The sequence below is a fragment of the Oculina patagonica genome, chromosome 5, assembly GCF_052425735.1.
Source record: "Oculina patagonica isolate OP01 chromosome 5, crgOcupat, whole genome shotgun sequence".
Classification (NCBI taxonomy): domain Eukaryota; kingdom Metazoa; phylum Cnidaria; class Anthozoa; order Scleractinia; family Oculinidae; genus Oculina; species Oculina patagonica.
The window spans coordinates 13,352,654-13,366,843 of NC_135762.1; the positions used below are offsets into that span (position 1 = coordinate 13,352,654).

The 14,190-nt window shown below is 37.4% G+C and overlaps 1 protein-coding gene across 16 annotated transcripts in view; it reads left to right on the top strand.

The window, feature by feature from the left end:
* Nucleotides 1–2,561, top strand: part of LOC144655576 (von Willebrand factor D and EGF domain-containing protein-like) — a 118,204-nt gene extending 115,643 nt beyond the window's left edge. For 15 of the 16 annotated variants that reach the window (XM_078515846.1, XM_078515844.1, XM_078515841.1 and 12 more), the window contains one exon: nucleotides 1,057–2,561. In XM_078515846.1, the coding sequence (XP_078371972.1) occupies nucleotides 1,057–1,499 (443 nt within the window). In that variant the 3' untranslated portion in view covers nucleotides 1,500–2,561. The remainder of the gene's footprint in view (nucleotides 1–1,056) is intronic. The other variant, XM_078515830.1, reaches the window with a different exon arrangement.
* Nucleotides 2,562–14,190: the final 11,629 nt, after the last annotated feature.

Consider the following 14,190-nt stretch of genomic DNA (forward strand, 5'->3'; position numbering starts at 1 on the left):
TGCAAATCAAGTACTATACAGTATATTATTAAAAGGCAACAAAATTCGTCAGTTTGGCGAGCTTTTTTACGATAAATTATTTACGTATCATGACTATCGATTATCATACAATACGCTTGGAACTATAAAACATTCAGAGACTGCTAAAATTGGACTTTATTCATACAATTGTCCTGAAATCAACCTTTTAATACCCAACACAGTCGCAGTCCACAGTTCGTGGCTGGAAAATCTAAAAATTCGATCAAAACACGGAATGTCAGTTCAGTGTTTCGAAGATTTTCATATTTTCTCTAAGATTATTTCTTCTATTTGTCATGTGAAATTCTTAAGAGCTATAAAAGCCCAAATGATCAGTACGCCGAAGTTGTCAAGCGGTTAGGGGTTTGGTCTTCAAAAACATAGTTGATGTTAGGAGTCGCCGGTTCAAACCTCAGAAGTGTGAAACAAAAAGTTAAAAAAAAACAAGGAAAATTAATTTATAATTTAATGCATAAATTATTATTCATAAATTAAAGTTAACAGCCCATCGACCGACCGACCGACCGACTGAAAATTTGCATATCACTTTCCATAACCATAACAATACTCGTTTCATTACATTCACGAGTAAAAACGGCACATGTGAAAAAATAAAAGAGGCCCTATAACGCAACGTAGTAGCATAATGCCAAGTCTTAATCTATTGGCCGCGTAACAATAGGAGCAGATCGAACGATGCAGTTGTCTTTGTTGATTACAATTTTGCAGAATTTGAGGTGTATTCCATGTTAATTGAAAAGGTCAATTGTCTTCCATATATGCTTTTTTTCGATATAAATCTAATAAATAGTCCAAAAGCAATCTGAAACGAGCATTATTTTGCTTGGAAAGTGATATTGAGATTTTTTGCTTTATTGAAAAGGTCAATTGCCTTCCATATATTCTTTGTTCGATATAAATCTAATAAATAGTCCAAAATCAATCTGAAACGAGCATTATTTTGCTTGGAAGTGATTGAGGTGTTCAATTTGTGTTCTCTTATATTAACTCAATTATATTTTTATCACCATCTAGATCCAACCAAAGAAGGCAAACAGAAAATCCCTTATCCAGTCATCATTGGTGTCTCTTGTGGCGGTGTGTTTGTCCTTGCTCTCATCAGCATATGTCTGATTCGTTACTGTCACCAACGCAAAGTGGTAACCCAGAGGCGTGTTTCGGACGGGATGCCGTCTGAAATGGCATTCCCAAAGCCTGAGAAATACGAGTTACAAGAAACTGGTTCAAAGGAAGATATCGTCAGGTACGAGGAGATTGCCATGTGGAACGAGAGCGCCCGCTACGAGGAATTAGGAATCTTGCAAGATTCTGCTCGCTACGAGAAATTAGGCTTCTCGAATGCTACTTATCAAGAAGCAGGTATCCCAAATGCAGCCGGCGATTACCAGGAAATAGGTATCCCAAATGCAGCAGGTGATTACCAGGAAATCGGCATTTCCAGTGATTCTCTGCGCTAGGATAGGCTTTCTGAGGAAAGCTGAACAAAAGGGAACGGAGAGGTGTTTTTTACCTTTTTTACGCGCTTAAGTAGAAATAAAAAGGCGGATATAGGGTGTTTTCTATTATTATTTAATCCTTACATTTAAGCCTGGGCCAAATAAGGATAAGAGATGATGAGAGTTCAAAGTCTCACTCTCGCTTGGCCTGAAAACGCATGCATTCTCATCGACCCTCATGCACTCTCCTTGACTTTGAACGTGCTAAAATTTCTCACGAGAGTCGATGAGATTTTTCTTTCGTTTGGCCCAAGTTGATGATACTTGATGACAGTTGACGAAAACTCTCGTCAACTCTCATCCTCGTTTGGAAAGGGCTTTATTTTAACATTTACATATATACATTTCCATTTATATATTTACATTTACATTGTCGAGCTTTAAAGTTGGTTTAAACACACGTGTCTGAGAACAAATAAGGCGAATCGAAGCCAACCGTATTTTGGATTACGTAACTTCCTTCCGCTTCTAGTCAGTCGTTATAAAACCGCTTTTATTTGATACATAATGACGCAGCTTGTAGAAATTTTGCGGACTTCTTTGTTATTATTTACCCATTTACTATGTTTAAGATTATGCTGAGTCCGATCACGATGTTTTGCATTGCAGTACAGCCTTTGTTATTAATCATTATTTTGGTAAGAGCAATGCATTTAGCTGGATTTTTTAGTACATAGATAAACATTTTTAGCCATATTTAGCATATTTTTTTCCGGTTAAAAACAACAATAACGGGAAATAAAAACTAAAACAAAAAACAAAAAAAAACCGCTTACTTTAAGCATTGTTATTATAACGTGGACCGTAGTGTTACCATGTTTTACAAGTGATCTGGAGTGCACTGACAGCCAGCGAAACGAATATTAAGAGGAAAAGTGTGATGTTCATACGAATTTTGATTTGAGTAAGTTCATTTTGGATCACTTTATAGCTAATATTTACCAGTGTGCTTTATCTTATTTAATAGAAATTCCGCCTTTAATTTGTAGATCGCTTTTTGCTGAATAAAGATTCTTAAAAAGATATAGTACTGTTTGTAATCTATTTGTCTTTAAGTTCTCGTTTATTTTCTATACATTATAATTGTGACTGTTATACATTACTTCCATACTGTCATCTACCTGGAAATCTTTGGCCTCAGCAGATTTCCAGCGCCTATGTCGCTGAAAAAACTCCGTCGTTAGGACAAATTTAGAAGGATCAACCCCAATTTTCTTTAAGTACCGTCGGAAACCTTCCCGAATACAGCCGTAGCTAAAATGCTTTAGTTAACTGGAGGCACTTACTTGCAAGAACCTTCCCATTGGAAATAGGCTTGAAACGTTTCGCAAATCCACGAGGTGATCGAAATTATCCTGGCTTTCAATCTTATGGATTAGATCGAAGGAAATGGGTTTTTTACAATTAATCGTAGCAGTGCCAAGCACTCTCTTGGATGTTGACCTGACGGCCTGAACTACAGAGTTATTGGTCGGCGAGGGAACACCGGCAGCCACGCCATGGGCTCATTTAATGTCGATGCTATAAGAAAACAGCTACGTGAAAGGGGTCAGCGGGAAAACTATATTCATTAACCTTACAGACCGTAAACTCCTTCCACTTGCAATATGCACGGTGATACTGAAAGAACGTACAAGGCAGTGCTGCAGTCCTTAGAAGAAATGACCGTAATTTTCAGTCGGTCCGCCAGACTAGTGGCAATGCGTTGGCCCTCCAGTCCAGCGGCCCGGGTTCGATTCTCAGCAGGGACGATTTTTTTTTTTTTTTTTTTTTTTTTTTTTTTACGGCAATCTTTTTTACAATTTTATACGACGTCTTTTTTTCTTTCTCCTTTTTTTATAAATCTATTAGTGATGCAAATCAAGTACTATACAGTATATTATTAAAAGGCAACAAAATTCGTCAGTTTGGCGAGCTTTTTTACGATAAATTATTTACGTATCATGACTATCGATTATCATACAATACGCTTGGAACTATAAAACATTCAGAGACTGCTAAAATTGGACTTTATTCATACAATTGTCCTGAAATCAACCTTTTAATACCCAACACAGTCGCAGTCCACAGTTCGTGGCTGGAAAATCTAAAAATTCGATCAAAACACGGAATGTCAGTTCAGTGTTTCGAAGATTTTCATATTTTCTCTAAGATTATTTCTTCTATTTGTCATGTGAAATTCTTAAGAGCTATAAAAGCCCAAATGATCAGTACGCCGAAGTTGTCAAGCGGTTAGGGGTTTGGTCTTCAAAAACATAGTTGATGTTAGGAGTCGCCGGTTCAAACCTCAGAAGTGTGAAACAAAAAGTTAAAAAAAAACAAGGAAAATTAATTTATAATTTAATGCATAAATTATTATTCATAAATTAAAGTTAACAGCCCATCGACCGACCGACCGACCGACTGAAAATTTGCATATCACTTTCCATAACCATAACAATACTCGTTTCATTACATTCACGAGTAAAAACGGCACATGTGAAAAAATAAAAGAGGCCCTATAACGCAACGTAGTAGCATAATGCCAAGTCTTAATCTATTGGCCGCGTAACAATAGGAGCAGATCGAACGATGCAGTTGTCTTTGTTGATTACAATTTTGCAGAATTTGAGGTGTATTCCATGTTAATTGAAAAGGTCAATTGTCTTCCATATATGCTTTTTTTCGATATAAATCTAATAAATAGTCCAAAAGCAATCTGAAACGAGCATTATTTTGCTTGGAAAGTGATATTGAGATTTTTTGCTTTATTGAAAAGGTCAATTGCCTTCCATATATTCTTTGTTCGATATAAATCTAATAAATAGTCCAAAATCAATCTGAAACGAGCATTATTTTGCTTGGAAGTGATTGAGGTGTTCAATTTGTGTTCTCTTATATTAACTCAATTATATTTTTATCACCATCTAGATCCAACCAAAGAAGGCAAACAGAAAATCCCTTATCCAGTCATCATTGGTGTCTCTTGTGGCGGTGTGTTTGTCCTTGCTCTCATCAGCATATGTCTGATTCGTTACTGTCACCAACGCAAAGTGGTAACCCAGAGGCGTGTTTCGGACGGGATGCCGTCTGAAATGGCATTCCCAAAGCCTGAGAAATACGAGTTACAAGAAACTGGTTCAAAGGAAGATATCGTCAGGTACGAGGAGATTGCCATGTGGAACGAGAGCGCCCGCTACGAGGAATTAGGAATCTTGCAAGATTCTGCTCGCTACGAGAAATTAGGCTTCTCGAATGCTACTTATCAAGAAGCAGGTATCCCAAATGCAGCCGGCGATTACCAGGAAATAGGTATCCCAAATGCAGCAGGTGATTACCAGGAAATCGGCATTTCCAGTGATTCTCTGCGCTAGGATAGGCTTTCTGAGGAAAGCTGAACAAAAGGGAACGGAGAGGTGTTTTTTACCTTTTTTACGCGCTTAAGTAGAAATAAAAAGGCGGATATAGGGTGTTTTCTATTATTATTTAATCCTTACATTTAAGCCTGGGCCAAATAAGGATAAGAGATGATGAGAGTTCAAAGTCTCACTCTCGCTTGGCCTGAAAACGCATGCATTCTCATCGACCCTCATGCACTCTCCTTGACTTTGAACGTGCTAAAATTTCTCACGAGAGTCGATGAGATTTTTCTTTCGTTTGGCCCAAGTTGATGATACTTGATGACAGTTGACGAAAACTCTCGTCAACTCTCATCCTCGTTTGGAAAGGGCTTTATTTTAACATTTACATATATACATTTCCATTTATATATTTACATTTACATTGTCGAGCTTTAAAGTTGGTTTAAACACACGTGTCTGAGAACAAATAAGGCGAATCGAAGCCAACCGTATTTTGGATTACGTAACTTCCTTCCGCTTCTAGTCAGTCGTTATAAAACCGCTTTTATTTGATACATAATGACGCAGCTTGTAGGAATTTTGCGGACTTCTTTGTTATTATTTACCCATTTACTATGTTTAAGATTATGCTGAGTCCGATCACGATGTTTTGCATTGCAGTACAGCCTTTGTTATTAATCATTATTTTGGTAAGAGCAATGCATTTAGCTGGATTTTTTAGTACATAGATAAACATTTTTAGCCATATTTAGCATATTTTTTTCCGGTTAAAAACAACAATAACGGGAAATAAAAACTAAAACAAAAAACAAAAAAAAACCGCTTACTTTAAGCATTGTTATTATAACGTGGACCGTAGTGTTACCATGTTTTACAAGTGATCTGGAGTGCACTGACAGCCAGCGAAACGAATATTAAGAGGAAAAGTGTGATGTTCATACGAATTTTGATTTGAGTAAGTTCATTTTGGATCACTTTATAGCTAATATTTACCAGTGTGCTTTATCTTATTTAATAGAAATTCCGCCTTTAATTTGTAGATCGCTTTTTGCTGAATAAAGATTCTTAAAAAGATATAGTACTGTTTGTAATCTATTTGTCTTTAAGTTCTCGTTTATTTTCTATACATTATAATTGTGACTGTTATACATTACTTCCATACTGTCATCTACCTGGAAATCTTTGGCCTCAGCAGATTTCCAGCGCCTATGTCGCTGAAAAAACTCCGTCGTTAGGACAAATTTAGAAGGATCAACCCCAATTTTCTTTAAGTACCGTCGGAAACCTTCCCGAATACAGCCGTAGCTAAAATGCTTTAGTTAACTGGAGGCACTTACTTGCAAGAACCTTCCCATTGGAAATAGGCTTGAAACGTTTCGCAAATCCACGAGGTGATCGAAATTATCCTGGCTTTCAATCTTATGGATTAGATCGAAGGAAATGGGTTTTTTACAATTAATCGTAGCAGTGCCAAGCACTCTCTTGGATGTTGACCTGACGGCCTGAACTACAGAGTTATTGGTCGGCGAGGGAACACCGGCAGCCACGCCATGGGCTCATTTAATGTCGATGCTATAAGAAAACAGCTACGTGAAAGGGGTCAGCGGGAAAACTATATTCATTAACCTTACAGACCGTAAACTCCTTCCACTTGCAATATGCACGGTGATACTGAAAGAACGTACAAGGCAGTGCTGCAGTCCTTAGAAGAAATGACCGTAATTTTCAGTCGGTCCGCCAGACTAGTGGCAATGCGTTGGCCCTCCAGTCCAGCGGCCCGGGTTCGATTCTCAGCAGGGACGATTTTTTTTTTTTTTTTTTTTTTTTTTTTTACGGCAATCTTTTTTACAATTTTATACGACGTCTTTTTTTCTTTCTCCTTTTTTTATAAATCTATTAGTGATGCAAATCAAGTACTATACAGTATATTATTAAAAGGCAACAAAATTCGTCAGTTTGGCGAGCTTTTTTACGATAAATTATTTACGTATCATGACTATCGATTATCATACAATACGCTTGGAACTATAAAACATTCAGAGACTGCTAAAATTGGACTTTATTCATACAATTGTCCTGAAATCAACCTTTTAATACCCAACACAGTCGCAGTCCACAGTTCGTGGCTGGAAAATCTAAAAATTCGATCAAAACACGGAATGTCAGTTCAGTGTTTCGAAGATTTTCATATTTTCTCTAAGATTATTTCTTCTATTTGTCATGTGAAATTCTTAAGAGCTATAAAAGCCCAAATGATCAGTACGCCGAAGTTGTCAAGCGGTTAGGGGTTTGGTCTTCAAAAACATAGTTGATGTTAGGAGTCGCCGGTTCAAACCTCAGAAGTGTGAAACAAAAAGTTAAAAAAAAACAAGGAAAATTAATTTATAATTTAATGCATAAATTATTATTCATAAATTAAAGTTAACAGCCCATCGACCGACCGACCGACCGACTGAAAATTTGCATATCACTTTCCATAACCATAACAATACTCGTTTCATTACATTCACGAGTAAAAACGGCACATGTGAAAAAATAAAAGAGGCCCTATAACGCAACGTAGTAGCATAATGCCAAGTCTTAATCTATTGGCCGCGTAACAATAGGAGCAGATCGAACGATGCAGTTGTCTTTGTTGATTACAATTTTGCAGAATTTGAGGTGTATTCCATGTTAATTGAAAAGGTCAATTGTCTTCCATATATGCTTTTTTTCGATATAAATCTAATAAATAGTCCAAAAGCAATCTGAAACGAGCATTATTTTGCTTGGAAAGTGATATTGAGATTTTTTGCTTTATTGAAAAGGTCAATTGCCTTCCATATATTCTTTGTTCGATATAAATCTAATAAATAGTCCAAAATCAATCTGAAACGAGCATTATTTTGCTTGGAAGTGATTGAGGTGTTCAATTTGTGTTCTCTTATATTAACTCAATTATATTTTTATCACCATCTAGATCCAACCAAAGAAGGCAAACAGAAAATCCCTTATCCAGTCATCATTGGTGTCTCTTGTGGCGGTGTGTTTGTCCTTGCTCTCATCAGCATATGTCTGATTCGTTACTGTCACCAACGCAAAGTGGTAACCCAGAGGCGTGTTTCGGACGGGATGCCGTCTGAAATGGCATTCCCAAAGCCTGAGAAATACGAGTTACAAGAAACTGGTTCAAAGGAAGATATCGTCAGGTACGAGGAGATTGCCATGTGGAACGAGAGCGCCCGCTACGAGGAATTAGGAATCTTGCAAGATTCTGCTCGCTACGAGAAATTAGGCTTCTCGAATGCTACTTATCAAGAAGCAGGTATCCCAAATGCAGCCGGCGATTACCAGGAAATAGGTATCCCAAATGCAGCAGGTGATTACCAGGAAATCGGCATTTCCAGTGATTCTCTGCGCTAGGATAGGCTTTCTGAGGAAAGCTGAACAAAAGGGAACGGAGAGGTGTTTTTTACCTTTTTTACGCGCTTAAGTAGAAATAAAAAGGCGGATATAGGGTGTTTTCTATTATTATTTAATCCTTACATTTAAGCCTGGGCCAAATAAGGATAAGAGATGATGAGAGTTCAAAGTCTCACTCTCGCTTGGCCTGAAAACGCATGCATTCTCATCGACCCTCATGCACTCTCCTTGACTTTGAACGTGCTAAAATTTCTCACGAGAGTCGATGAGATTTTTCTTTCGTTTGGCCCAAGTTGATGATACTTGATGACAGTTGACGAAAACTCTCGTCAACTCTCATCCTCGTTTGGAAAGGGCTTTATTTTAACATTTACATATATACATTTCCATTTATATATTTACATTTACATTGTCGAGCTTTAAAGTTGGTTTAAACACACGTGTCTGAGAACAAATAAGGCGAATCGAAGCCAACCGTATTTTGGATTACGTAACTTCCTTCCGCTTCTAGTCAGTCGTTATAAAACCGCTTTTATTTGATACATAATGACGCAGCTTGTAGGAATTTTGCGGACTTCTTTGTTATTATTTACCCATTTACTATGTTTAAGATTATGCTGAGTCCGATCACGATGTTTTGCATTGCAGTACAGCCTTTGTTATTAATCATTATTTTGGTAAGAGCAATGCATTTAGCTGGATTTTTTAGTACATAGATAAACATTTTTAGCCATATTTAGCATATTTTTTTCCGGTTAAAAACAACAATAACGGGAAATAAAAACTAAAACAAAAAACAAAAAAAAAACCGCTTACTTTAAGCATTGTTATTATAACGTGGACCGTAGTGTTACCATGTTTTACAAGTGATCTGGAGTGCACTGACAGCCAGCGAAACGAATATTAAGAGGAAAAGTGTGATGTTCATACGAATTTTGATTTGAGTAAGTTCATTTTGGATCACTTTATAGCTAATATTTACCAGTGTGCTTTATCTTATTTAATAGAAATTCCGCCTTTAATTTGTAGATCGCTTTTTGCTGAATAAAGATTCTTAAAAAGATATAGTACTGTTTGTAATCTATTTGTCTTTAAGTTCTCGTTTATTTTCTATACATTATAATTGTGACTGTTATACATTACTTCCATACTGTCATCTACCTGGAAATCTTTGGCCTCAGCAGATTTCCAGCGCCTATGTCGCTGAAAAAACTCCGTCGTTAGGACAAATTTAGAAGGATCAACCCCAATTTTCTTTAAGTACCGTCGGAAACCTTCCCGAATACAGCCGTAGCTAAAATGCTTTAGTTAACTGGAGGCACTTACTTGCAAGAACCTTCCCATTGGAAATAGGCTTGAAACGTTTCGCAAATCCACGAGGTGATCGAAATTATCCTGGCTTTCAATCTTATGGATTAGATCGAAGGAAATGGGTTTTTTACAATTAATCGTAGCAGTGCCAAGCACTCTCTTGGATGTTGACCTGACGGCCTGAACTACAGAGTTATTGGTCGGCGAGGGAACACCGGCAGCCACGCCATGGGCTCATTTAATGTCGATGCTATAAGAAAACAGCTACGTGAAAGGGGTCAGCGGGAAAACTATATTCATTAACCTTACAGACCGTAAACTCCTTCCACTTGCAATATGCACGGTGATACTGAAAGAACGTACAAGGCAGTGCTGCAGTCCTTAGAAGAAATGACCGTAATTTTCAGTCGGTCCGCCAGACTCTGGACTGAGCCGTCTTTCAGTGCGATGCACAATTAATGTTATGTGAGAGGAAGGCACAATGAAAATGCGTCTTGATTCGCGATTAAAGTACAAGCGAACTACTCGCAAGAAGCTAACCTAAATGGCGAATATAAGACAACTAATATAAGACAACTATGACGTAATACAACAATAACGTTATAGGAAACAGTAAATGATAAACCCCAGGACAATCTGTAATTCCAATACCATTCTGCTGCCGTCACGGTTAAACATTTTGGTTGTCGGAATACCAGACGACCTAAGAACCAGCAAGATGAGGCTGAAAGGCTTCTAAGGCGAGGCACACAGCCTTAAGTTCTTCTCACAGGAACTTACTGTACTCTAGCTACACGATGGACCAGTTCTGATGAAACGCCAGTTCAGAGTTCGATTGCAGTTGAACGAACGCGCCAAAAGCAGAATAAGAGGCATCGGAGGAACTAAAACTAGGGGGAAAAACTAAGCCCCCGATACATTCCCCCATTAAGGGAGTGGACATTGCAACTCCAAAAGTCTATTCTAGAAATGGCATCCTGGGAAGGCAGAGCATGACAAACCCAAGAAGTAGCACTTTTGATCACCAAGAAAGAAAACTTGTCACTACGTAGGCCTGCGCGTAGACTCCGACTGAGACTTGTCTAGGTAGGCGGGGAACAAAACCAGACTTCAATAAGCCAGAGTGCACAAAAAAATGCGCGGAAAAATCCCGATGTGATATAATATCCTGATAACAAATCAAATTTGGATAAATGGAAACCATTGTCACAGATCTAAACGGCAACGCTCAAGTCCTCGCATTTAAAGTTTTGTTTAAAAAATGGGAGAGTTCACGTGCCTAAGATCCAAACTGATTAACCTTTGTTGTAAGAACCACGTGTGAAAACAAAAAGGGGGCTGATAATTTCAGGCACGCAAAAAAATTTCTTCAATAAGGCTTGCATGAAGAAGTTCTTTGGAAACGAAGAAACTGTAAAAAAGCACCGAAACATTGTCATCCTTGACAATAGGCGTGAAGTTCGAAGAAGACAAAATTGTAACCTTGACTGATGACATTTGAAATATATTGTGAAGATTCTAAAGAACGCCAGAAATCAATATACATGTACGATGTAAGCGCTCCTCGCACAGTAGGCTGACTAAACAAATCAGAAGCACAATGTGAATCATAGAGCGTATTAAAAACAAGCAAATCAATTTCAGAGCAAAATGAAGTAAAGTTACAATTCAAAGTACTGTCATCGACTACCACGGCTTCGATATTTAAAACTATAAAGTAAAAAAAAAAAATTTAAGAAAAATGATGCGTAGCATTTTTGTTAAGGTGATACACTATATACGGTATGCATTGAGCTCTATTTTGGTCAAAGCATGCGTGGAAACAGGAGAAAAACACAAGCGCTCAACGTATTCCTTGACGAGGTTGCTCTTTCTGCAAGCTTTTGTTAAATTCCGTCCAGAAAACAAAACAAAAATAGATTGCTGTTTTGTTTATTAACAGTCGAGTTCTGTAGTGGAATCGTCGAATCTAGCGTGATTTGGATTGGGAAAATCTGAATACTGATTATCCATGTAAACAAACTGGCACTATGTGACTCCAGGTACAGTTCACACATTGATTAAAAAAATGCTTGTTTTGGTCTGCGGATAAAAATAGAATACTCTTTAGACTGCTAATGATATTAAGGTTTAAGTGTTTTTAAAATGGATATGATATCCTGTAAGATAATGCCATACATTTCGGCGGGTTTTTAAAAGTTTGAACATTTCGAGTAGCACGTGGGTGGAAACGCATAGTATTCTTAGTTGCTCCGCCATTTAGAACTAAATCGACTCATCTTATGAAGATATACTATTAGAAAGAAAAAATACTCGATTTTTGTGTGAAAGCAACTGTTCGGTAAACGTCATGTCACGGCCTAAGCTTCCTCTGTGTTGGTATGTTTTTGGAAGGTCACTAAGGTTTTGCTTTGACAGTATCAGGTTATAATATATTTATAATTTTCAAAGAGAAAACAACTTATCGGCACATGCACCCTCTATAGAATTCAAAATCTGGCATTTTCTTCTCTGATCAGGCCTCGAATGTAGGAAAGGAGTACAAAATCAAATCAAATAAAATAAAAGTGAGAAAAATATATATAACAATTATACCGCCTCTCTGGTCTCTCAGGAATTGCACTAAAGACGCATCAAGGATGTCAGGATATCGAGCAAAGTCCTCCTTTTTGAGTCAATCTAATAAATATTAAAATGACGAAAAGCTTTGTGCAACATTATCTTCTTATTCCAAACTAGAAACAAAAAGCACATTCACAATCACCCTCGACCTCGTAGTAGCTTTGTCGTAATAGCGCATGTGTAAATTTTACTGGGATTTGAAAAAAAAAAATGGTGAAGTGTTTCTTGTCTATTCACGATTGTGTTACCTTGTCAAATATTAAGTGTAAATTGTAACTTTTGATAAAGAATCTATGACTTTGTGGATCTTGTGCCTGCTTACTTGTTATCATACGTCTAACAAGCCATTGTTGCTGGCGGAATTTTGTCGACAACTCTGGTCGTCAAATTAACTGAAGGATAATAAATTCAAATGACGTAGAACGACATAACGTGATCATAAAGCATTACATGTAAGAAGTGAAATACACCATGATGCACTACAGTCCCCATTTTGCGATCGATTTTGCATTAACAACTCCTAGACAAAAATCAGTTGCAGGTTGAAAAGACACATCCCTTGGAAATTAAAGGCCCGTATTTCTCTGCATATTGGGTTATCAAAATTGTAGCAACGCCATCACGAAAGTGACAATGTTAGTATTATATTGTGTGACCTCGGGTAACTATTGTTGGGTTCACATTACACACTAAGTCTGTCTTAGCCTAAGTCAAGCCAAGTCATCCTAAGTCCGCTTAAGCGTTCAGACAAATATTTGAAGACAAATTCTTTCCGTGCAAAACTGTCATCATTAGCAATAAAAATTATCTCTAATGATGACATATTGTATCGAATCAAATTTCGTGAGGTAGTCACGATCCATTTTAGCGACGAAATTGAGATCAAAATGAGACCGAGAAGCCGTAAAATAGCTGTAATTGCAACTGTTGTCTGTTTATTAAATTTACAACGGTTGATCAGCCAAATAACTTTACGAAATCTTATGTTCCTTCGTGAAAGAATGATGGAAGATTTTCTCCAAGAGAGTGAAAACTTGCTTTTTCTGACCGCCTTAGTTTTGAGCGTTCAACGAAGACGAGGTAATTTTACGTCGGATAAGGTGGAAAGTCCGTAGCGTAATTGCCTTCAAACGTTTCGTCCTCTCGGCGATGCATGTTCAGTGATTCTTGATCTTGTTCGTGTCAGAGAGGAAGCCGTGTCGTGATTTTTCTGGTTTTCGTGCCTAACGCGGGAATCTCTTTCTAATAAAACTCCGCGCTTTTGAATTTTTTTTTTTTTGCTATCAGGTTTCTTAAGTCAGCCTTAAGTCATGTTTGAAACAGACTTAAGAACTGCTTAGATCGTTTGAGTTTGCCGACACTAAGACAGAAATTAGGCTATTGTGACTTAGCGGTTCAGACCTTTCATTTTCACTAAGTCGACTTAAGAGACTACTAAGTCAGACTTAGTGGTCTAATGTGAACCCAACATATGTTTTTAGCTGCATAACTTTGGTCGCCCTATGAACTCTTATCAAACTTCCTTGCGAGAACTCCCACTTCCTTGCTAACGTGTCCTATTTGTAGGTTATTTCTGACAAAGCCGTTGTCGAAAATAGCTCTCCTGGATAAAATTTCTTTGCTACCTTGACTTGCACGTAATTATATAAAAAAATGTTTACGGTAGATAATTTTTATTTTTAGCTTTACAGTATTCACTACCTGTCCATTTGAGTTTATTACATTAACAACGTTACAGTATAGAACAGATGGAAACACTCGATTTAATTGTAGTTGTACGCTTTAATTTTACTTGTCGCTTTTATAACCAATTTTTCACGTACGGTCCACACACGCATTTAACTAAAATTGTTAGCTCATAAAACAGCGATGAAATCGCCGCGAAATCATTGCTTTTCCTCACCGTGCATGCATAAGGAAACTACAACGTTTTCAACGGTAAGCAAGATAAATGAATTAATAATTGCTTCCGTCAC